The sequence below is a fragment of the Anabrus simplex genome, chromosome 5 (genome assembly GCF_040414725.1).
Source record: "Anabrus simplex isolate iqAnaSimp1 chromosome 5, ASM4041472v1, whole genome shotgun sequence".
In the NCBI taxonomy this organism is placed as follows: Eukaryota; Metazoa; Arthropoda; class Insecta; order Orthoptera; family Tettigoniidae; genus Anabrus; species Anabrus simplex.
The window spans coordinates 184,776,846-184,803,242 of record NC_090269.1 but is presented as its reverse complement, the minus strand read 5'-3'; the positions used below and the strand labels follow the sequence as shown (position 1 = coordinate 184,803,242).

At 37.8% G+C, this 26,397-nt stretch overlaps 1 protein-coding gene across 1 annotated transcript in view; it reads left to right on the top strand.

Annotated features, from left to right (window-relative positions):
- The window catches only part of LOC136873891 (uncharacterized), a 66,471-nt gene extending 45,554 nt beyond the window's left edge, over positions 1-20,917 (top strand). Inside the window, exon 3 of the mRNA XM_067147213.2 lies at positions 18,763-20,917. Within this exon, the coding sequence (XP_067003314.1) occupies positions 18,763-18,938 (176 nt within the window). The 3' untranslated portion in view covers positions 18,939-20,917. The remainder of the gene's footprint in view (positions 1-18,762) is intronic.
- Positions 20,918-26,397: the final 5,480 nt, after the last annotated feature.

Genomic DNA, 26,397 nt, shown 5'->3' with positions numbered 1-26,397 from the left:
TGAAAACTAAACAGTAACAAAATTACATTAGGAAATATAAAAATCAAGAAAATCCAAATATGAGCTGCTGTATAGAGTAACACAAACTCAACTCGTTGCAGGTAGGTATTGTCATGAGAATTCATCATCATCATCATAATCATCCACGCAGCTCCTGGGTCAGGCAGTAGATCATTCACTTACTCCGTAGCTCTTTGTCACGATTCACTTTGACATTTCATGTAGGTTGTTACTACGGTGCCAACGGCCGTAGCCGTGTTGAAACACCGGATCCTGTGAGATCTCCAAAGTTAAACAACATTGGGCGTGGTCAGGAGTTGGATGGGTTTCCACACGCTGTTGGTGGGGGGTAAGGGAATGGAGGAACGGAAAGGAACTGGCCACCCTACCGCACATAAACTCTGGCTCAGGAACACCTCTGCGGAGGTTTGGACTTGCCTTCGGGCAGAATAACCCTTACCTTACCTTACTACGGTGGGCTCGCCACACCTAAGGCATTTTATACCTAACTGGCAGGTTTGAGAAAAAATATATATAGATTAGATTAACCACCTTCTCAATACACAATATTATTTATCTAACAGATGTGGACATATTTCGGCTCTTTGAGCCATCTTCAGCACACAAACGCTTAAATAAGATTAATAGCACATAAATAAACACATTTGAAAGGAAATCATGAATGTAGAGCCAAAACATGTCCATATTAGATAATCTTTATAGATGATATTGTGTATTGATTAGGTGGTTAATCTTTTTCTCTTTCTCAAGTTATATAGTCAATACAGACCAATAGGAACATGATTACATGTAAAATATGATAACTACCAGGTTTCAATGAGGCCATTCGCAACCTGGAGGACAGACACTTTTTGCAGCTGTCCCTATCATAGAGAATAGACACTGCCTACTGTATTTCAGTGATATTTTCACTACTGTGGAACTAACTCCCAACTAAAGGAGCTCCTTTACACAAAAGTCACTAGGCCCTTCAGAAAGTCAGCGTATTTACTGCCACCCAATGCTCAATATTGATTCACTGGCTGTACAATCTAATCTGTCCTGTAGCAAGTAACTGGACAGAAATTTAGAAATCAGTATTATAATGACAACAGTGAAGAGTGGCTGCATAATTACCAAAATAAGTCAAATCCAGCTTTTTCTTTCAAAGTGATCTACATGCAAATGCCAGTCCTGTAATCTACATCCAGATACTCTGCCCTTCTATTTTTAAAATTGCAACAACAGATAGTGTTGGTAGTATGTCCATGACCACCTTGCTCCTCTAAGCGATCTATTTGTCACGCCGTTGTAATAACTTGCAGTTACAGATGCCTGCGTTGTGTTGAATGATTCCTAGTTTAGTGTAATATATGTTTATTTTTGGTAGGCATTCAAATGTATTGGAAAGCTTTTCAAAGTAGTGAAAATCTTGAGAAGAAATGTAGAAGAAGAGTGAAAAGTGAAGCAAGAATAAAATTAAATATGTAGGTAATTGTGAAACACAAGACGGTGTAAACTACACATTGTAGTAGAAGACATCTGGAATGCTGTTACAACAGTGAGACCTTCTCAACCAAACAAGGTGTTGGTTATGGGAAAGGAAACGTTTTTTTAATTACAGCTCATCAAAATACTTTGACTACTTCAAACTTAGAATTTTCATACAAGTCACTAAAGAAGTTCCTGGTGTAGTTGTTTACATAAAGCTTGTAGTAAGCTAAGACGTTGGGAGAAACATAGTGTGTTTAAACCAATATCACTCTTGCAAACAGAGCAGAAATTTTAGCTTTACCAGACACCTCTCTGTTTAAAAAAAGGGTAGTTGACATTGGTTCTGTGATCAAATTTTTCAGTGAAAAAAAGTAGTTTTTAGAAGACATTCTAACTGCTCAACTGTAACTGAGCAGAACTTAGATCATTTCTAAACTAATGTGTTTATAAAAACTCTATTGCCGGGCTGAGTGGCTAGACGGGTTGAGGCACAGGCCTTTTGATCCCATTTTGGTAGGTTCAATCCTGGCTCAGTCCAGTGGTATTTGAAGTACTCGGATACGTCGGCCTCATGTTGGTAGATTCATTTGCATCTGAAAGAACTCCTGTGAGGCTAAATTCCGGCACTAAAGCGTCTCAGAAAACTGTAAAAGTAGTTAGTGAGACGTAAAACAAAAGTAAGCTATTATTATTATTATTATTATTATTATTATTATTATTATTATTATTATTATTATTATTATTATTATTATTATTCAAACATTACTTTTTCCATATTCTCCCTTTTGTTTGTTGTTGTCATTGGTTTTCCAGGGAGTAAATATTTCATAAATAGAAATGTGTTTGAACATTTACTGCCAGACTTTTTTAAAGTTTCCCTCTAAACCTTCCTTTGACACTTATATCACTTTGCCCTGCCATTCTTGCTGGTTAGTGTTGGTTGCTTTTTTTGCACAGAAATCTAATATTAACAAGTTATGCTACATAGTTGTGCTCAAAGGTGATAGATTAAATCCTAGAGCAGTCAATTGCATTTCAGAGAGCTTAAATTTTAGAGACCTGTGTTGATACATTCACAGGCATGTTAAAGAAACCCTTTCCAGAGTAACATTCCAGTACTCAAGTGCATCTTAAAATCACAGCATTAAAAACAGATTATCAGAATCACTGTCGTGGTTAGGACTGAAATTCCTCAATTAATGCTATGAGAAAACAGTTCCTTAAGAAACAATTGGCCGGGCTGAGTGGCTCAGACGGTTGAGGCACTGGCTTTCTGACCCCAACTTGGCAGGTTCGATCCTGGCTCAGTCCGGTGGTATTTGAAGGTGCTCAAATACGTCAGCCTCGTGTCAGTAGATTTACTGGCATGTAAAAGAACTCCTGCAGGACTAAATTCCGGCACATCGGCGTCTCCGAAGACCATAAAAGTAGTTAGTGGGACGTAAAGCAAATAACATTAAGAAACCATTGACGTTTCCACTTTGTTTATAATGAGCGTAGGGAAATCAAGCAGAGAATCTTGAACATTTGTATTTCTGAGAATTGATCAGTTGTATTGCTTGTTCAATGAATTATCCATGACTCCACCCCACATTTCATTACACTAGTGAAACAGGGTTTTTCTTCTTTTCATTTAGGCTAACTGGACCATGTTATAATTTGAAAAGATTTTACTGTACTATTTATTCTTTCTTTGAATTTATTGGAGTCAGTGACAAACATGGATTTTAATCCTGAAGTTCATGAAGTATCATCTTGTACTTGTTTACGTCCTGTGTGTTCCTACAGTGCCTTATCTCTGTATTGGAAATGGTAACTTTAAAAATTTTAATATTCAGTATATGGAGCATCAATACACAGATATGATACGTAGGTGGTTTGAAAAGTTCTCCGAATGTATACTAGAATTAAGTATCTTACCTCGGTGGAACTGCTTTTATTTTTCAACATAGTCTCCCTGTAGACTAATGCATTTGGTCCAGTGATGATCCAATGCCTTGATCCCATCTCGAAAATGAGATTCCTCCAGGCCTGCAAAATACCTCTCCAATTCGGCTGTCAGTTCTTCCCTTGTAGAAAATCTCCGTCCACCGAGGAAAATTTTCAACTTGGGGAGTAGATGAAAGTCTAATGGTGCCAAATCAGGTGAATAAGGTGGATGTGGCAACAATTCGTACCTCATTTCATGAAGTTTTGCCATGGCAATAACACTTGTGTGCGGCGGAGCGTTTTCCTGATGAAAGATGACCTTTTTCCTTGCCAAACCAGGCCTTGTTTCGTGTATCTTTTCCTGTAGTTGGTCTAGGAGGTTTGCATAGTATTGCCCCATAATTGTTTGGCCAGTAAGAAGATAATCTATCAGCAGAATGCCTTTTGCATCCCAGAAAACTGAGGCCATGACCTTTCCAGCCGAACACACTGCCTTTGCTTTCTTTGGTGGTGGTGAATCAGCATGTTTCCACTGCTTTGACTGCTGTTTTGTCTCTGGAGTATAGTAGTGGACCCAAGTTTCATCTGTAGTCACAAACTGGCGCAAAAAATCTTGTTGGTTGTACTGAAAACGGGCCAGACTTTGTTCGGACATTTCCAATCTGGTGCGTTTATTGTCCAATGTCAAGAGCCACGTCACCCATCTTGCGGATAATTTTTTCATACCCAATTCTTCGGTTAAAATATAATATACCTGTTCAGAAGACATCCCTACAGCTTCAGCAATCTCCCGTACTTTCAGTCGACGATCCTCCATGACCATTTTATGCACTTTTGTGATAAATTCTGGGGTTGTAACACTTTTTGGCTGTCCACTACGCGGACCATCATCCAAGCTCTCCCGACCAAATTTAAATTCGCTGGTCCACTTGGCAACAGTTGAAAATGAAGGAGCAGAGTCCCCCAGTGTGTTCTGAAAGTCGGCATGAATTTCCTTTGCTTTCATACCTTTCTTTTACAAAGTATTTAATCACTGCTCGAATCTCAGTTTTTTCCATTGTCACAAATCACTACGCGGGAACAACAACAAAGAGTCATCACTACCACATTCCTGCAGCTAGAGCACTGTCGCGCCACGTGTTCACTCACAAAGGATGTGTGATTATTGTGCGGGAACCTCGTTGCTCTAGCACTGACATCTAGCAGTGATTCCGAGAACTTTTCAAACCGTCCTCGTATCTTTTGTTTTTTCTTGTGGAAATGGCAAAATGCAGAGAGTCTTAACATTTTGTGAAGATTTTACTCCACATTCTGAAAAGATAAACTCTGCCAGTTTTCAGTAGCGGCGATTAGGGGAGACGAGCGGGGGCAGTCCCCCCCCCACACACACACTTTCTGGAGAAATTATTACATTTTTATTCCATTTTAACCAACTGAAACTAGAAAATATTAAAACAAGCTATCTGTACAAGCTCCATTGTCTTAACAGCTGATTCTTTCCTTTAATTCTTAGCGGAAATACGCACAAACTGTCGTTCATCCCGGATAACAGATTTGTATAGCGCCGCAGCAAGTAGTGGACTCTTTGCATGTGCTGAAAGGAAGGGTAGCAGGGTATTTTTTTTCTTTTCAAGGTCATGATGATTCACCCGTTTGCCACGCGCATTTGTCAGTTTGCAAGTCTCTTCAGTGTCTGTTAGTTTCTTAGTATGTAGTCAAATACTCAAGTATTTTTATTGTATAATCACACCTACTTTTATTTAATTGTAATAAATGTGTAATATTGTTCCTATGGTGAAAGTTTTATTGTATAGTATTGAATCAAAATCTCACAGAACTGTTATTATTGCACTTAAATTGGTAAACTGTCAACCTTTACCTCTCTGTCGAAACTCGCTCAGAGAGCATCAAAAAGATTACCACTCCATAGCTTTTTTAAAAGTATTGATGTATATAACCCCCTTCTGACATCCGCTATATCCTGCAAACCCGGATACTCTTTCATATCTGTGTTTCTTCTTTCACCCCCGCACTTTTAATTCCCATTCGCCGCTACTGACTGTTCTAACAATACTGATGTTCAGTATAACATATATTCATTATGTATGTGCATTTGTTATTTAATTTTGTCTTTTTAACCTTCTTTCTATTCTTACCATCTTTTCTGCCCCACCCCACCCAAAAACTATCATTTTAGGCTTACTTCTCTCTCCATCCACCAGGCTGTGTATCTCATATGGTAGAGTGCTGACCTTCTGAGCCCAACTTGGCAGGTTCAAACCTGGCCCAGTCCAGTAGTATTTGAATGTGCTCAAATATGTCGGCCTCGTGGCGGTAGACTTACTGGCACATAAAAGAATGCCAGCGGGACAAAATTCCAGCACCTCTGCATTGCCAAGCACTATAAAATTGTTAGTGGGAAGTAAAACCAGTATTATTATTATTATTATTATTATTATTATTATTATTATTATTATTATCATCATCATCATCATCATCATCATCATCATCTCGATTCTGTTGCAGTCATGGTCGATTGAGTTTCTCTTTTGAGGACTCAGAACAAAATCTTCACGTTACATAAAGTTTTCCTGATAACTAAAACCCAAAAGATATGTCTAATAATCTGGGCAATGAAAGCATCTCACGCTATATATTTTGAATTTCATGTAGCTGTAGCAATTATTGAAATTCATGGTGGTGATGATATTTGTATAATGTCCCTTCAATTGCTGTATATTTTTAAGAGATGCTGAATTATCAGAATTTTGTCCTGCTGGAGTTCTTGAAGATCCTATAAGCCACCAACTCGGAAGTTGTAACATTTACACACACTCAATGACCACTGACTTCAGTGAGGATTGAACCCTATCTGGGAAATTGGAAAACCAACTGCACCGCTGAGACTAGCCAGTTAAGCACTATCAACTCTGAGCTGCAGCTTTTTAAAGGTTGCACCTTCTTCGATTATACTGGATAATGGCAGTGCATGTTAAGATGCTGGTATAATGAAATGGAAGAAAACTTGAGTCGACAAATTAGGCATTGATAGGAGCTTGCTTGTAGCTAATATAATAAATGAATGTGGATGGACATATTTTGCATAAATGCCCTATTCCATTACACTTCTGTAGACTGCACCTATGTGAGTCCATTTTCAGTAGTATGAGTAAACCTTTAAGCATTGCTGATTATATTTCTCTCGTCGCCATAAGACATATTTGTGTTGGTGCAATGTAAAGCAGTTTGTAAAAAAAAAAAAAATTTAAAGAAGAGATTGTTTCTGCATCTTATCTTAAACAAATGTCATCCACTGTTGTTAATTGGTTGTGTTGCAGTGTGTAGAGGAATATTAGTAATTTGTCTTTAGCCAAAAGTTAGAACATCATTGATTTTGGATGCAGATTAGACCAATGCATAAGGATTTTTTCACATTGTCATTAATCTGATCTTTTTTTTTTTTACAAGTTGTTTTATGTCGCACTGTCACAGATAGGTCTTATGGCGACGATGGAACAGGAAAGGGCCTGGTATGAAAATGGGAAACCACGGAAACCATCTTCAGGGCTCTTATAGTTATGAATTTCATTGGTTCTGTATTGAAGTGGGATTACAGTAAAATTAAATTCTTTCAAAGTCCACCTATTCAATACAATGACGTTTTATTGTGATTTAATCACATGTCAAATAGTCAAATGGTACTAGTTTCGGCATCTATGTGCCATCATCAGCCTTGAGTACAAATTAAAACAAGATATATATTCCTAAAACATCTAAAACACATTTTAACACATTATAAAATAACATACTATTAATGTGGTGATACATGAAATACGATAAAATTATGATACAATTGGTGTGATATAAAATTCTTAAAATTCCGGCTGTTCGTTACATAATTCAGTCTGTGTGCATCCGGGATAAGTGAATTTTGCAGTTGTATGTTGTCTATGTGAATGACATATATTCATTCAGATATTAGGTGGTTCCAGGGAAGTTTACTTTGATCATGTAAGATCGTGATGTAATTAGAGATGAATTCCCACTTCAATTTGAACCTGAAGGAGAAAATAGCCAAGTTAGACGTTGGAAGCAATGTATGGAAGTTACTAGAAACATTAAAATCGTTGAATGATGATTGACTCACCTTGAGCAGCATGTAAACATGTTACACAGACGGAGCCGGACGAAATGTGTGGGCAACGGTAAAGGAGGCAAGGGGAGGGCGAGGGGAAGAAAGGAGGCGGAGCGCTTGCTGGGAATGGAACTAACCCCAATTAACCCCAATTACAATTTAAATGAGATTTACGAGAAACCCAATATCCTTTTCGATCTTTTAATCGATTGGCTTAAAAATACCAAACTATCGAAAAACAGTTCGATTTTCCAAGTAATCCAGAATACACACTCCCGTCAATTACCCCCACTACCCCATCCTTCCGCCCCGCCTTAGTTCCATTCCCCGCAAGCGCTCCACCTCCTTTCTTCCCCTCGCCTTCCCCTTGCCTCCTTTACCGTTGCCCACACATTTCGTCCGGCTCCGTCTGTGTAACAACACGTTTTACATGCTGCTAAAGGTGAGTCAATCATCATTCAACGATTCTAATGTTTCTAGTAACTTCCATACATTGCTTCCAACGTCTAACTTGGCTATTTTCTCCTTCAGGTTCAAATTGAAGTGGGAATTCATCTCTAATTACATCACGATCTTACATGATCAAAGTAAACTTCCCTGGAACCACCTAATATCTGAATGAATAAATGTCATTTACATAGACAACATACAACTGCAAAATTCACTTATCCCAGGTGCACACAGACTGAATTATGTAACGAACAGCCGGAATTTTAAGAATTTTATATCACACCAATTGTATCATAATTTTATCGTATTTCATGTATCACCACATTAATAATATGTTATTTTATAATGTGTTAAAATGTGTTTTAGATGTTTTAGGAATATATATCTTGTTTTAATTTGTACTCAAGGCTAATGATTGCACATAGATGCCGAAACTAGTACCATTTGACTATTTGACATGTGATTAAATCACAATAAAACGTCATTGTATTGAATAGGTGGACCTTGAAAGAATTTAATTTTACTGTAATCTTCAGGGCTGCCGACACTGGGGTTCGAACCCACTATCTCCCGAATACTGCAGCTATCGAGCTCGGTAATGATCTGATCTGATGTAAGAAAATTCAAAGAATTATGATTTTGTTTTTTCCTTAAACTATGCTGTCTCGTTTGATCTATTTCGCACATTGGTACCAATGTATAGTGTTTATATTTTAACCACACTAAGACTTGCAAGGAATTAAACCTTTATAACAAACTACAATTCACTGATTTTTGACATTTGTATACAGGACTCCAGACAGTGAATGATTTTTATTTTGGCATGTAATGCAAATTTTTAATCTTCAAGAGAGTTGTTAATTCAAAATCAGTGTCTCTTTTAAGCATTATGATATAGATGTTCCTTTTCGAGGTTTAATGTTACATAGAATCTCTTGCCACTCTTATTTCAGAAAAGAACAGAATGTCATTCTGAGTAGTTTACCTCATCATGGAAATAAAAGTTTCAAAAGGAGTAAATAAATCATTGTTTATGAAATGCAAGAACTTAAATTATCAAGATGAATTGACTACCTTGTTTATACAGTCTACAAGAGTATGATGTCAGAAATTGTCTGAAGTAAGCAACATTTAACTTGTATTGATTTTGTGCCTTGAATCCCTCTTGCACGAACTATGAAGTGACTCTATTTACAACTTGTGCTAAAACTGCTTATCAAACATTCCAGCAAACATAACTTAGTAAAAGAAGTTCTTAGAATCAGTGTAAGATGTTATACAAAGAGTAGGAGCTGAACAATTCTGAAAACTGGTTTTGGGAAACAAGTTCACATAGAGAAATTTGAATGAAACAAGGAAAATCCCAACCTTTTTTGTGTATAAAATGACAGGAATAAAATTTTATTTAAATGCAGTACTGGTAAATGAAAGTATAGGGTGGCATTACAAATTTGGCAAGGACAGGAGAGCTGTTAATTATGGCCCTGTTATTATGAAATAAGCTTCTACCAGTTATGATCATATGTGAATATCATATTTGACAAGTATTTTGCATTCAACTAGTTTTCTGTATGAATGTAATTCATTCCTCTGAAGACAGTGTTTGCCCTTTGGGAGTAGTTGTAATGTTAAGATTTCTGCTGTGATATCTGCACCCACTGATTGTTCCCATTATTGAATACAGAAGCTCATCATTGGCTGTGATTAATGTTCCCTTCGAAGGGCAGCAGCACATTGCTGAATCGAAGGTGAGCAGTGGCAAAATGAGGCTAGTCCCATCTAGTTATTGTACTGTATTCCTTAGTTTTCAATCTTTCAGTCACAATTTTGAAGCACCAGTTGAGATAATGGGCAAAAACAGGAACAGACTTCAGGGCAATGAATAACATACATTACCATTGAAAATATTTAAAGATTATTTCAGAAGAAATACATGATTGGTTGGTAGCAGCATGTGCACCTTCCTTTTGTGATCATCATGTGATAGATATAGCAGCTGCAACATTCATTATACCCCAACTTTATATTTATATTTCCTTTGCAGTGGCGAAGCATGCTAGTATCCACTGTTACCACTGGTAACAGTTTGAAAATATAAAAATCAAATATTCTTTAATATTAATATTTAATATTTTTGTTTCTTCACTGGAACTTGTTGCGAGAACTCTATTGCTGCAGTTTGCCCCCGTCAAAGCTGAGTGAGAGGCTGTTACCACTCCATGCAGTGGTTACGCTTTGAATCTCTTTTACTGTAACAGCTAGGCGAGTATTACTGCTCCTGCGCCAAGCAAGGCCCCTTTCCCCTCGACACTGGGATGTATCCTGCTATGTTCTCTGGTCGTGGTACCACAGTGGAAAGTGGAAACAAAAGCTTATAACGTCAGTGCTGAGCTATTCCCTCCGTTCGTTCCGCCGCGCTCAACAGCGCATTGTTATATTATTTTGTTATTGTTTTCTATTATAATACTATGGGACTTCTCTTGTTAAAGTGTGAATTTATATTTAATTTACATTACGTAAGGATAGCCTATAGGACTGCACAACGTATTAAACATTCAAAGAGTGCCATCGCTTCCACTTCGAAAATAAGTGAGTTGGCGGGCCCAGAATGTTCATGTATAATAGAAAGCTTAATGAACACACCAGTTTCGTTAAGAACTTTCAAAGAAAAGAAAAACATAATTGAAAAAGGTAGACCGACGCCTTCTCTTAAAATTTATTCAAGGCATCTAAAAGAACAGTACGATATTTTCATGACTCGTGGTATATAAATCTGGATTGGTTATGTGGTTGTGCTAAAATGAATAAACTGTACTGTTGGCCATGTATTCTATTTTGCTCACAAAATAATGCTTGGAATAAAGACAGTGTGGACAATTTAGATAGTTTCAGAGTTTTAAAGGGATGCCATAAGATATCTCAAGCACACATCAACACTGTTGCCAATATGATTCAGTTCGGAAGGTCCAGAATAGAGTTCTGTTTGAGTAACAGCTTACAGAAAGAAAATTGAGCATAATAAGCTAGTAAAAAATAACAGATATATTGTCCGCACTTTAATAGATGTTTATGAGTGCATGAGTAGCCTGCCATACGTTTTCCATGATGTGAACTATTTTCAATTAATGCATAATCGAGACTGCTAGTCTCTATGATTATGATGCTCACTAGTGTTCAATATATTATGTGCCATTTCATCATTTTCAAATGATGTTATCTTATACAAAAGTAACATCAATTATAAGGTCTTTCACTTTTATGAAATGACATCTGTACTGCTCATAAAAATGCTGTGGTGCGAGCGACAATATACTCTCAGAAGGAGTGTTTTCAAAACGTCATGTGTCGCCACTGTTCCTTTGTATAATTCTGTGTGTAACTCTGACCTTATTAAAATGGAACTCTTTTTTAAGAGAAATAGGCCTATGGAAATTGTTGGAAGAAGGTAACTACTAATATTGCGTATGGAATATGTTAAGCTTGCATTACTTTTTTTCCATCCCTCCCAACATTTTTGAACAGCTTTTCATTTGAAGGATGTCATCCGGCATTAACCCACTGCATTGTTCAACAAACCTTAGGGCAACCTAAAATAACAATAACACATGTACACACTATAGTTTCTGGGTTGCTTTAAAAGAAAACAAAATATTTATGTCTACAGTAGGCTGTAGCTGGTACAAATGGTCACATTTAAAAAAAAAAAGCAAGGTATTAAATTACTGTAGTAGGTCATTGAACGACATGACAAACTTTTAACTTATGCTTACATCTAGTGCTCTGAAACTTATCACTTGTCACTCTGACTATTTGATCAAGGCAACATTTGATTACAATCCGTGATTTCTTCCGAATCGTCCACGATAACTCGTTCATCCACCTCCCATACTTCCATATCTTCACATCCAGGAATTCTTTTTACCATTTCTGCACAAGTTTTCTGAACTTTCTGAGTCGTCTCCTTCAAGCCTATCATAAAGTTTTCTCCAGCACTTTTGAAGAGTTTCTGCTGTCACATGCCACTCCTGTGCCCAGCAATAAATTCAGTGCTTCATGTTTACCAACTTCAGCACTTCATTCACCTTTTTGTTTTGCGATTCACTGTTTTGCAGGATGGTTCTCAACAAAAGCCCACGGTAGTGCCATTTAAATGTCTCTGTACACTCTGATCCAGTGGCTAAATTAGACCAGTTACATTTGGGCAAAAGAAACGCACAACAATATCACCACTTTTTAACTCACAAAGAAGCTTAGATGTATTGACAATTAAGATCGCCTTTTTTAGGCAGACCTTTCTCAGTTAAAAACTTCACAACTTTTGATACAAAATGATCGCTAAACCATTCTGCAAAGAGTTCAGGTAACATCCAGGCATTTTTTTGAGCTCTATAAAAATCTGGTAGGGCATTTGGGGCAACATCCTTCAAGGCTCGAGGATTTTTGACTTCTCAGCACACGTTGGGGGCAGTCTGTGTGCCAAAAGTGTTTGGTGCCAAAAGAACAGTTATCCATTCTTTTTTCATTTTGTGTTCTGGCGCTGCCATTTCTTTTGAGGAAGCTAAGGGATTTTTGGGCACCATCTTGAAATTAACACCCATTTCATTGCCATTGTAAATATGGTTCTTAGTGTAGCCATGGTTGTAATCTTCAAACACTGTTTGATAACATCAACTGCGTCTGGGTCTACAGATAACTTTTCTCCACATAAATTAAATTGCCTAATGCCATATCTGTTTTTAAACCTGTCTGACCACCCAGAGCTTGTGCAAAAGTCTTTCCCTTCCGCGCCTAACAACTCGGCTAACATTTTAGCTTCTCCTTGCAGTATTGGGTGAACCAAAAATAAAGAGCTGCGCCTACTTTTTCAAAGTCAGATGTTTTCAGTGTCTTTCTGTGAGGATTTTTTACAGCTTACTCTAGAAATTGATTTCACCCATTCTGAAATGATGGAAACCCCAACACTGTAATTGGACACAACAGTTTTCAATAAACTTCCTTTTTCAGCTTCTTTGACAGCAGTTAATTTATCAGCAGAAGTAATCACAACACACTTGCACTTAGAATGCACTACTGTTTCACAGATCAGCACTTGTGTGTTGACAGTTAGAGACTGATGCGAATGTCATGATCATGGACATGGATGGAAGGGTTAGCAGTGCAGCTGTATTTACTGTAGGCTGGGGAATTGACCCAAGATTGGGTGTTCACCCCTCCGCTAGCCACAGCCCAGCGCACTCTTGCCCTTGCGATTATTCCCATACAGTACACATGTTTTGGATTTGCAATTTCAAAGGCATTTCAGTTAACCAGGGATTTATTATAACTGCAAACTGAAGGCATACTATTGATCAAAATTTGTTCTAAAATGTTTCCTGGATAGAAGCCACACACTATATGGATTTAAATGTATTGTTGTTGTCGACATGCTTTAATTATTTTGAACATATGAATGTAGACGCTACATAAGCTTCAGAAATAACTATGAAGTACTTAGAATTAATGGCAAGAAGTGGATCATTTATATTAAGAAAAGTTTTCTTGTTCCTTCTACCATTCCTCCTGTAAAGTTATCGTACGCTAGGTATGATCCAAGAAAAAGTTGTTTGAATGAAAATAGCAAAGAATTCACCGATGCTAGTTCTAAAGAATGAAGGATAAAGTTGATCTCTTGCCAATACTCTTTGATTGTTTCTAATGAATATTGGCGGTTTCATTTTGTTTAACTAATAAATATCCCAGATAATGTGATAAAAATTGCAAGTATTTCATAGATTTCGTAGAAAAGCCAATAGTTAAGTGTTCAGTACAAGAGAATTTTTTTTGTTCCCCCTCCCAGTGAAACAGCATTGTTGATGAAGTGGGCCTGCTCCATTAGAATAATAATTTTAAAAATCACTTTATTATTATTATTAAACACTATTATTGCATGGTTATATGTATTTTTAACTGTGTTACGTACACTGCCTGACAAAATTTAAGCACCCAGAAGAGGAGGAAATGAAATGAAACTTCACGTGTTGAGAGAGTATGTGATGTTATTTCAGTGATAGCAAAATTGAGTCAAATTTACAAAAGAGTTGGTTGTACAAGCCCACTTATCAGTACAATGTTGCACCCCCCTCTGGCCGGAATGCATGCAGTTATTTGGTTGGGAAGGGTGCCATCAAGCCATTATATTCTCTGCAGAGGCAAGCTGGCCCACAACTGTTATAACTGGTCCTTGATATCCTGGATACTGGCACAAGGACTAAATTGACATCTGAGCCGGCCCCACATGTTCTATGAAGGCAGAGCTGGGGAACTTGTTAGCCACGGAAGTAACTTAATATCGTGCATAGAGACAGGTGCTGTGTGTGTACGAGCATTGTCCTGTTGAAAAATGGCACCATGATACTGTTGCATGGGAGGTAACACCTGAGGACCCAGGATGTCCGTGACGTACTGTTGTGCTGCCATAGTTCCCTCAGTCACTACCAGCCATGACCTGAAGTCATACCCGATGGCTTCCCATACCATGGCGCTACAAGTAACACTGCTGTGCCTCTCCCAAACATTGGAAGATGGGACCTCTCTCCAGGTTGCCACCCTACTCGCAGACGATGGTCATTCGGGGTAGTGCAGAACTGCGATTCATTGCTGAACACAATGCGATGCCATTCATCAGCAGTTCATACTTCTCGATCACAGCACCACTCAAAATGCAGCCATTTGTGTTGTGGTGTTAATGGCAGCCTGTGCATGGGGCAGTAATTCCCTAGTCCGGCTGCTGCTAGTCTTCGACTAGTGGTGCGGAATGACACAGAATTTTGCAGGGAGTCCATTACGTATTCTCGAATGGCAGGTGCAGATGTGAAGGGGTTATGACCCCTGGCTGTCGTAAGAGGCGACTAAAAGGTGCTCAGACGGTTGAGGTGCTGGCCTTCTGACCCCTACTTGGCAGGTTCAATACTGGCTCAATCTGGTGGTATTTGAAGGTGCCCAAATACACCAGCCTCATGCCAGTAGATTTACTAGCACGTTAAAGAAGAACTGCAAGGCTAAATTCCGGTACCTCGGCATCTCCGAAAACTGTAAAAGTAGTTAGCGGGATGTACAGCCAGTAACATTATTCAACATTATTATTATGGGTTGGCAACCACAGGGCTCTTAGCTAAGTCTTGGCATTGTTTCCACATACTTGTGCCAGGCTCCTCGCTTTCATTTATTTGATCTGCCCTCCCTTGGTCAGTTCTTGCTCTTTTCTGACCTTGAAGGTATTAGGTTGCGAGGCCTAGGGAGTGTTTCATTTTTCATGCCGTTCGTGGCCCTTGTCTTTTTGGCCGATAACTTCATTTTTCAAAGTGTCAGATCCCTTCATTTTTTCTCTCTGATTAGTGTTAATAGAGGATGGTTGCCTAGTTGTACTTCCTCTTAAAACAATAATCACCACCATTAGCACCTGAAAGGGTTACGATGTGCATGGTGCACAATACGGCGATCCTCCCTTGTGATGGTCAAACATAGTCAACCAGAACCTTGGCAAAGAGTATGCCCTCATGTTCCCATGCAGTCCAACATTGGGCCATTGTCACATCTGAATGTCCCACAAATCTGGATATTGTACAGTTTGACTAACCGGCCAAATGGAAGCCCACAAACTGTCAGGTGTCAGGTGCGGATAACGCTGTCTCATACTAGTACACGGCATATCCTTGTCCATCATAGTGATCATTCAACATCTGACGCTGTTCACGCACCCTGTATACCCTACCAAGCCTGGTACCAACACTAAACACGAACAGCACTAATGCAGTTTGGTGGCTGTTCTACTTGTCACAGAGAATTGCAACATACCTTCCGATGGTGTGTACGTTTATGAAGTTACATTGACATCCAACCATTTCTTCTGGGTGCTTCAATTTTTTTGTCACGCAGTGTATGTTCAGGTAGTTAAAATTTTTGTATGAAAATAATTTCATTTTCCTTAGGATTTTCTTATTCCGACATTTGACTGTACTAAGATTTGAATTAAATATTTGCAGTTTGATGTTTCAGTTTATCACCAGCAAACTGGTTTTAAAATATATTTTACTTGTCTTTTTGACTTCTGTAGGAATGTATCTGTATGTATGATTCATTAAGATTATTGTTTTGTTGTTGTTTTTTCACTTGTATTTTATCACCTCTGATGAAGCCTCATATGAAAGGCAGATAATGTAAGTTCTATTTTGATAAATTTTATTCTGTGCGCTAGATTGACTATGGTTGTCATTTCTTAATATTTTTACTCACGTAGGTATGGTATTATTTTGTAATTTTTCTTTCTTTGTTGAAGTTTTGTGGAGATATTAATGTAATAAATTCAACTGCAGATGTTTTTTACTCCACAAAACAAACTTACATGTTATATGTAGGCTGTACAACCTTATAAGTGGTATAACTGCAAAATTTTAAATTAAATGTTTCTCAAGTGAATGATGCAACAATCACTTTACAGTCAGGTCAAATGAAATTATATATTATGCTCAGAAAAACATAACCTAGGTTTCAAAATCAAATAACTTACATATACCAGTAACATTCTATGTGTTGCTCTGACAGTGTGCTATTCCTTTCTCCTATATAATGTAGCTGCATGTGACTTAAGTTATATGCTGTTACACAGCTACCCCTGTTAAGGGATATAGATACTGGTACTGTACCATAATAAATAATTTGTTTTAATGGTAATTTTGTTTTAAACTTCTTCTTTTTCCTGAATATGGAAGTGTCTTCCTGAAATATTCATAGTTTCAGTATTTTGTTGCAATTTACTAAATAAAAGACTGTCTTAAATTTAGTTTGTCTGTAATCTTCTTTCGAATTATGTGAAGGCTAAATTGGACTACATAACTTTCACAGGAGCCATTGGATCAAATATGAAAATAATCACTTATTTACCATGCATTATAATAGTAGTGTCCATGAGAATGATATTAATCTATCTGACCCTCCTCCATGATGATGGGGAGAAAGATTCTCATACAAGGACAGCTTTCAATGTCAGCTATTAAACGTATTAATATTCAGAGACAATATTTGAGCTTAATTTGTGTGACCTAATTTAAATACATTGTTTTTCGTGGAATGTAATGCTATCTGTTTTACTGTCAGATGCCTTTGCAAAATAGTGTTTCAATTTGTAATGCTCATGTTGTACAGTTTATTTTAAATTTGAGCATCTCTGAAGAGATGTTATGACTGTAGATCTTAATCTACGACGTAAAGCAAAATAGCAAAACAAAAACAAACAAAAAATCTTAATCTATTCTTATATTTTTAACATTATTTGTGATCCATTGTCTAGTTGTACGTCCTCTTAAAACTATCACCACAACCATTCGTCAGGTAAATTTGCTGCAGTCATAATAAAGTGACATCATTTTACTCTCCTGTTGGTGGGGATAATGTGAGACTGGTAGATTTCCAGAATTATCTGCCTATCTGTAGTATTTTCCATCTCTATCTGTTCTTTTTTCCCCTTTATTGTTTCTGAAAGTATTGTGTATAATGTTTGCATATAAAAACAATTGAGAAAACATTGAATGATATCACAGTGTTAAGTTCATGGTGGATATTAAAAATAACTGTTTCTATTTAGCACAGTGGTTTAAGGCGCTAAACCCTACGTAGATGAAGTTTCTCTCTTGTAAATTTGTGATCTATGGATTCCATTGAAGTCCTTTTAAAAGAATACGTACAAATTTTTAAAGCACACAAATCATGTATAAACTGTTGCTGTGAAGACTTTTAAAATTTTAAAGCTTTCATTCTTTTATTGCATTAGGAAATAGATCATTTTGAACTGTATTAATGAATAATTTGTATTGTAAGGAAGATGATACAACAGGGTGTGAGCAAAGCATTTGAATTGGTGAGTTGGAGGAGGAACTAAGTATAGGTAAGAATAACCAGAAAATATGTTTCAATAGTTTGAATTAATAATAAAGTTTAAATAAAACTTGAAAATATTATTACTAAATATCCAAAGCAGTTTGGAACCCTATTTTACATAGTATACTAGGGTTGTAGTTAAAATACATTTTCAGTTTTACAATGAAAAAGAATTCATGTATCTAATCAACGGAAAATGAAGTGGATGAAGTTAATAAAATATTTGTAACAGCACGGCTTCTTAAACAAATGATACAGGGCTTTTGATAATGCAATGTTGCAATAATTCAAATGAGAGTTCAAGTCATGCCTTCTTCTTTCAAATGCAACACATTCAAACAGTAGGTGATCCACCGTTTGTGGGGATCCGCAAACACGCGTAGCCATCAGGACGATTAATTCTGAATCGATGAAAATAGTAACCAAATTTGCCATGAGTCAAAAATTGAGTAATTTCAAAGCTTGGCACCAACATGTTACTTTGTAGGCAGTTGAAAACCTCAGCGAAGAATATTTCTCTGGTAACTTGGCCTCCAGTGAAAGAAATCCAAATGTTGTTCCATTGATGGATTACGTGCTTCTTTATGATTTTTTTAGCATAGCTAGGTGACATTTTGTCATAAGAAATTTCCAAATTAGATGTAGCCGCTGCTTTTGCCAGTAGATCAGCTTTCTCTTTTCCAGATATTCCACAATGACCATGAATCCAGTCAAAACAGATGTGTGGACTTTGTTGAGCTGTGGTTCTAATAGCTACAGCTATTGGATTCAGATATATTTATTATTTATCGCATTCAGCGCAGCTTGTGAATCACTTAATAACCGAGATTTCTTCTTGTTAGATTTGCACCATTCGATCGCAGACTTGATCACCCACAGTTCAGCCTGGAAAATAGAGCATGTGGAAGAGAGTTTGTACTGGGATGAGAACATCTCAGAATCGTTTTCAAGAACAACAAAGGCACATCCAACTCTGTCCTGTTCATCTGTGCTTGGTATGCGAGATCCATCTGTGTAAATAAAGCAGTCATGGGTAATTGAACAATTTTCATAAATGAAGTTTTTGAAGAGACTTGGGTAATCAGACTGTAGAAAGTGACAAGGTTGCTCTAGAGTGGTATTCAGAATGGGCATTGGTGACACTGTTTTTCTTCAAAAAAGTGAGTTCAGCTTTTGCTATCGCCATCAGAAACAATGGCTCAGTGCCTGCAATAAGAAGAGCTGCATCAGTAGAGGTGGTGCGGTAAGCACGGGAAATACGAAGTGCAAATCCTCTCTGAATTTGCATCAATTTATGCTGAGCCCATTTCTTCTCAAGTGACATTTGAAAAGAGGAAAAACAATACAATATCAGAGGTACAAACGCTGTATCATAAATAATTCTTAGTACCTCTGAATTTAGTCCCCAAGAAGGTCTGCAGGTAATAGCTAAACCTTGCATAAACTTACTGCGTTTCTGTTATAGTTTGTTGAAATGGGCCCTGAAGGTTAACTTCTTGTCAAGTACAACTCCCAGATAAAGAATATGAGTTTTAATAGTAATATTTTGTCCATTCATTTTAATATTAGGCTTTCTTAGTTTCCTTCCCCTTGTAACAAGCATGGCCTTCATTTTCTGGGGATTAAATTGTAATTTATTATCACAACCCCAAGTAAATAAAATGTCAAGAGACAAATTTGCTCTTACTCTCAGGTCCCGCACATTATCTGCTTTAATTAAAAGAAGGGCATCATCAGCGTAGGCTACAACTTTACAACCAACAGGTCTACAATTATTTTGCTACTGAACAAAAACAAGTGTACCAACCATAATTTGAGTGTGCTGATTACAGATCTGAAGTCTGTTTTTTCTGTCATGTCACAAAACTTTGCAATTTATACATTGTAAATCATTCACATCTATTTTACTGCATTTATTATTGCATTGTCAGATAAGTGAGATCATATATATTGAAGAGGCAACTAAAAAGTGTGCCATGCACTCTCAACTTGAGAGCCTGGGTTGCCATTGCTTCCACTTACTTGTGCCAGGCTCCTCACTTTCATCTATCCTACCTGACTTTCCTTCCTTGTTCTTTTCCAACCCCAACATTATTAGATTGTGAGGCCTAGGGAGTCTTTCATTTTCATGCCCTTCATGGCCCTTGTCTTTCTTTAGCTGATAACTTCATTTTTGAAGAGTCGGACCGTTTCAAATTTTTCTCTCTGAGTAGTGTTAATAGAGGATGCTTGCCTAGTTGTACTTCCTCTTGAAACAATAATCGCAACCACCACCTCTTAGATTTCATTAGTCATTGGTTTTAACATTTCAGCAGCTACTTATCAGGGGATCGGGGCCGATGACCTTCGATGTTAGGCCCCTTAAAACACCAATCATCATCATCATCATCATCATCATCACTTATCAGGGGATCCTTTTCCTGCCAAAATTGTTGATTTCCACTAAAGTGAGTGCTTGTATGTGATTCAATAAAAAACTGGTATTATTAACTGCTCTATGTTCTTTGTAACACTGTAATGTAAGTACATACTAAATAACTTACTCAAGGCATTCTGCTCCAGTGTTAATACGGTTGCATACCCAAGATGTGATATATATTGACATTTTGGTAATAATAATGAACTAAGTGATTATGAGATTCATACATGGAAGTTGAAGTTTATTCCTTTCATTGATGCCATTGTCCATTTAATTTCAGAATTTAATTCATATGAAAAGAAACAGAGGCTGCATTAACCATCCAGACAATTGCTGTCATATCTGTGGGAAATGTACACTACTTGGCAAGCGTAAGAACATAACTGGTAAAGACTGCTTACACACATTGCTTTGGATGCAAAGTAGGGGACGATAACAAAGTTTGGATACCTCAATATTGTTTCACCGTATGTTACATCGATCTTGCACAATGGTTGTCTGAGAATAGAAGATCCATGCCTTTTGCTGTGCAAATGATCTGGCATGAGCAACTACACCTGGGATTGCTATTTTTGTATGATGAGAATTGCTGGTTTTTTAAGAAAAAAGAAATCACACCTTGTATATCCAGATTGAATCTGCTTGAAAACCAGTGCGTCATGATGCAGAGAATCCTGTACCACTTCCTCCAAAATGTTTTACTGTTTACTTCTCCCATGAAGAGGAGCAAGAGAAAGAAAGTGCTTCCAATGATGAGTCTGAATTCCAAACCTCATTTGCTAAGTCAAGAAGATCTCATTGACCTAGTCAGAGATTTATCATTTTCAAAAGAGAAGTCTGAACTCTTAGCCTCTAGACTGAGAAAGTGGAAGTTGTTACAGAAGGGTACCACTGTCGCATGTTATCAAGATCGTTATAAGAAATTGGCTTTCTATTACAAAGAAAAAGTCATGTAAATGCCTCATGAAGTAATTAGAATTTGTACACAAACCCCATGATTGAACGTTGTTCATTGATTTGTCCAAACTGAGCTTAAAATGTGTTGTTACACAATGTTAACAAAAAAAAAAAGAAGTCAGTCCCAATAGTTCACGCTACCAGATTGGAGGAGACATACAAATCCACGGAGATCCCTGCACGTGATAAACTACACAACGTTTCAGTGGCACATTTGCGGAGATTTGAAGGTTATATCATTTCTACTTGGTCTGCAGTTGGGTTACACCAGAAACGTGCTTCTTGTGTTTGTGGGATAGCTATGATGAAAGTAATAATTTTAAGAATCAGCAGTGTCCCCTCAAGGACTGAAAGGACTGTGTGGAAAAAAAGCATGAAACACGAGTTGCACATTGACGCAGTGGAAGATATTTCTTCCACCCCTTCATATTAAACTTGGCCTTGTGAAAAAACTTTATACAAGCTCTGAAACATGATGGTGCAGGTTTTAAATACGTGAAGGAGAGTTTTGGGAGAGTGAAAATTGATCCAAAATTGAAGGCAGGAATTTTCATTGGGCCTGAGATCCAACAATTGATGTGCGACACTATATTCAGGTCAAACTGAGTGCTCTTCAACTCAAAGCGTGTCATATTTGTACTAGTGTCAACAAGATTTTTAGGAATTTCTTGAGCTGATAATTATGCTGAGCTAGTATATAACATGCTTAGAGCATTTCAGAATCTAGGTTGTTGGATGTCTTTAAAAATGCACTTTCTTCATTCACACCGTGACTTTTCTCCATCAAATATCGGTGCTGTACGTAACGAGCATGGTGAAGGTTCCATCAGGACAGATCAAATATGGAATCTAGGTACCAGGGTCAACATAGCCCGAGCATGGTGGGTGATTTCTGTTGGTTCCTATAGCAATCAACTGTATGCCAACAAAAGAGGAACAGCAAAGATCTTGAGCACATTTAAGAGAGTTGTTAGTGCTTACTACATATTGCAAGTGTATCTACCAAGCTCGATAGCTGCAGTCGCTTAAGTGTGGCCAGTATTCAGGAGATAGTAGGTTTGAACCCCACTGTCGGCAGCCCTGAAAATTGTTTTCCGTAGTTTCCCATTTTCACACCAGGGGCTGCACCTTAATTAAGGCCACGGCCGTCCCATCGTCGCCATAAAGTAACTAGAAAAAAAAAAGGTAAGTGTATCTATACATATATAAATGAATGTTTGTTTGTATGTCTCGAATGGGCTAAAAAAAAAAAAATACTGGTCCAATTTTGCTGAAAATTTGACAATTTGTTCTTATTACTTCTAGGAGGGTTTAGGAATTGGTTTGAATGAAGTTTTTTAAAGATGAATAATTTTATGTAATTTAATTGCAAAGTCGCACCAAGACTGGATCGACTTGATGGACAGATTGTCGCTAGGCAACAGTAGCTTACACTATATCATTATTATCCAGTAAAAAATGCTGTACATAGGAGGATGGGAACACACCGCCATGTTTTATAAAGTACCATTCTTGCTAGGAGATTCATGACCGTGCCTGTTATTTGGAAATAGCAATCCAACATGCCATGATCGAGATATACTGTACTTTCATTTCACAGGACCAACTTGGGTAGGTCTGCCCAATTTGAAGAATGTAGCTGTGTAGATGTGAAAAAATATTTAAGAAACTGTGAAAGATTTAGAATATCAACAGTGGAATGACACGAGTTATAACCCACTCCTAATGAAGAGCAACAGGGGGTTCCCAACAAGCAAAGGCAAGTTTACGCAATCTATATGTATATAAAATAAAATGTCCTAACTGACTGAGAGATTCATCATTGCCGAGCCAAAACTACTGGACATAAAGAAATAAAATTGTAGGGATAGGCCTACATTTATATTAGTGTAGGTGCTCACTAAGGGAAAAATTTCGATATTCCATCGCCAAGAGGCTGAAAATGGGGGTGATTTGTTTAAATGGATATATCTATATATGATGTACTGATGATGGGTTCCTCCCGGGTAAAATATTCCGGAGGTAAAATAGTCCCCCGTTCAGATCTCCGGGTGAGGATTGCACGAGAGGAAGCGATCATCAGGAAGGATGGATACTGACATTCTGCGAGTCGGAGCATGGAATGTTAGAAGTTTGAATCGTTGTGGTAGGTTAGAGAATCTGAAAAGGCAGATGGATAGACTAAAGTTAGATGTAGTTGGTCTAAGTGAAGTACGTTGGCAGGAAGAAGAGGATTTTTGGTCAGGCAACTACCAAATTATCAACACAAAATCAAACCAGGGCAAATAGAAATAAGAAAATAGGGCCGCGGGTAAGCTACTATGACCAGCATAGTGATAGAATTATTGTCGTCAAGATAGACACCAAACCAATGCCCACCACAATAGTACAGGTCTATGTGCCTATGAGGTCTATGAGGAAATCGAAAGAATATATGAAGAGAGAGAAGATTTAAAACAATATGTAAAAGGTGACGAGAATCTAATTGTGATGGGAGACTGGAATGCAGTGGTAGGACAAGGAAGAGAAGGTAATACAGTAGGAGAATTCGGATTGGAACAACGGAATGAAAGAGGAAGTCGGCTAGTTGAATTCTGCACTGATCATAATTTAGTCCTTGCCAATACTTCGTTCAAACGCCAAAAAACGATGGCTGTATACGTGGACAAGACCTGGAGACACTGGAAGGTATCAAATAGACTTCATTATGATTAGGCAGAGATTCAGAAACCAGGTGTTGAATTGCAAAACTTTGCCAGGAACAGACGTGGACTCTGACCACAACTTGTTGGACATGGAATGCCATCTGAACTTGAAGAAAGGAAGGAATGCAAGGAGATGGGATCTAGACAAGTTGAAAGAAAAGATTGTGAGGGATTGTTTCAAGGAACATGTTGCACAAGGACTAAATGAAAAGGCTGAAGGAAACACAATAGAAGAGGAGTGAATAGTCATGAAAAATGAAGTCGGTAGGGCTGCTGAAGAAATGTTAGGAAGGAAGAAGAGATCAACTAAGAATCAATGGCTAACTCAGGAGATACTAGACCTGACTGATGAACGACAAAAATATAAGAATGCTAGAAATGAAGCGGGAAAAAAAAGAATACAGGTGATTAAAGAATGAAGTGGATACAAAGTGCAAGGTAGCTAATGAAGAATGGCTGAAGAAGTCCAAGGATGTCAAAATATTGTATGGTCCTAGGAAAGGTTAATGCTGCATACAGGAAAATCAAGGAAACCTTTGGAGAAAGGAAATGTAGGTGTATGAGTATTAAGAGCTCAGATGAAAAGCCACTTCTAGGGAAACAAGACAAAGCAGAAAGATGGCAGGACCATATCCAACAGTTGTATCAAGGTAAAGATGTGGATGATTTGGTTCTGGAACAAGGAGAGGGTGTTGATGAAGAAATGGGAGACCCAATTTTGAGGTCAGAGTTTGACAGAGCTGTGAGAGACCTAAATAAGAACAAGGCAACTTGAATTGATGACATTCCCTCTGAATTACTGACTGCCATAAGAGAAACCAGCATGGCAAGGTTATTCCATTTAGTGTGTAAGATGTATGAGACAGGAGAAGTGCCATCCGATTTTTGGCAGAATGTTGTTATACCTATTTCCAAGAAAGACGGTGCTGACAAGTGTGAAAACTACCGCACCATTAGTTTAGTATCTCATGCCTGCAAAATTTTAACACGTATTATTTACAGAAGAATGGAAAGACAAGTTGAAACTGAGTTGGGAGAAGATCAATTTGGCTTCAGAAGAAACGTAGGAACACGTGAAGCAATCTTGACTTTACGTCCAATCCTAGAGGTTCGAATTAAGAAGGACAAACCCACGTACATGGCATTCGTAGATCTAGAAAAAGCATTCGATAATGTTGATTGGACCAAGCTGTTTAAGATTCTGAAGGTGATTGGGATCAGAAAACGAGAACGAAGAATTACCTACAATCTGTATAAAAATCAGTCTGCAGTGATAAGAATCAAGGGCTTTGAAAAAGAAGCAGCAATCCAGAAAGGAGTGAGGCAAGGCTACAGTTTGCCCCCCCTCCTTTTCAATGTTTACATAGAACAGGCAGTAAAGTAAGTCAAAGAGGAATTTGGAAAGGGAATCACAATCCAAGGAGAGGAAATCAAGACCTTGAGATTTGCCGATGATATTGTTATTTTATCTGAGACTGGAGAAGATCGCGAGAAGCTGCTGAATGGTATGGATAAAGTTTTGGGTAAGGAGTACAAAATGAAAATAAGTCCAAAACAAAAGTAATGGAGTGCAGTCAAACGAAGGTAGGTGATGCAGGGAATATAGATTAGGAAATGAAGTCTTAAAGGAAGTAGATGAATATTGTTACCTGGGTAGTAAAATAACTAATGATGACAGAAGTAAGGAGGGCATAAAATGCAGATTAGCACAAGCAAGGAAGAGCTTTCTTAAGAAAAGAAATATGCTCACTTCAGACATTGATATAGGAATTAGAAAGATTTTCTAAAGACTCTCCTCTGGAGTGTGGCATTGTATGGAAGTGAAACATAGAGGATAACCAGCTCGGAAACAAACGAGATTGGAAGCTTTTGAAATGTGGTGTTACAGAAGAATGCTGAAGGTAACTAATTTTGTGTGGCTATTTCTAGCCGAGTGCAGCCCTTGTAAAGCAGACCCTCCGATGAGGGTGGGCGGCATCTGCCATGTGTAGGTAAGTGTGTGTTGTTGTGGTGGAGGATAGTGTTGTGTGTGGTGTGTGAGTTGCAGGGATGTTGGGGACAGCACAAACACCCAGGCCTCGAGCCATTGGAATTAACCAATGAAGGTTAAAATCCCCGACCCGGCCGGGAATATAACCCGGGACCCTCTGAACCGAAGGCCAGTACACTGACCATGCAGCCAACGAGTCGGACATGCTGAAGGTGAGATGGATAGATCGAATCATGAATGAAGAGATACTGAATTGAATCGGTGAGAGGAGATCGATTTGGATAAATTTGATGAGAAGAAGAAGATAGAATGATAGGACACATCTTAAGACACCTAAGACTTGTTGAGTTGGTTTTTAAGAAAGTGTAGGCGGTAAGAACGGTAGGGGTAAACCAAGGTATGAATA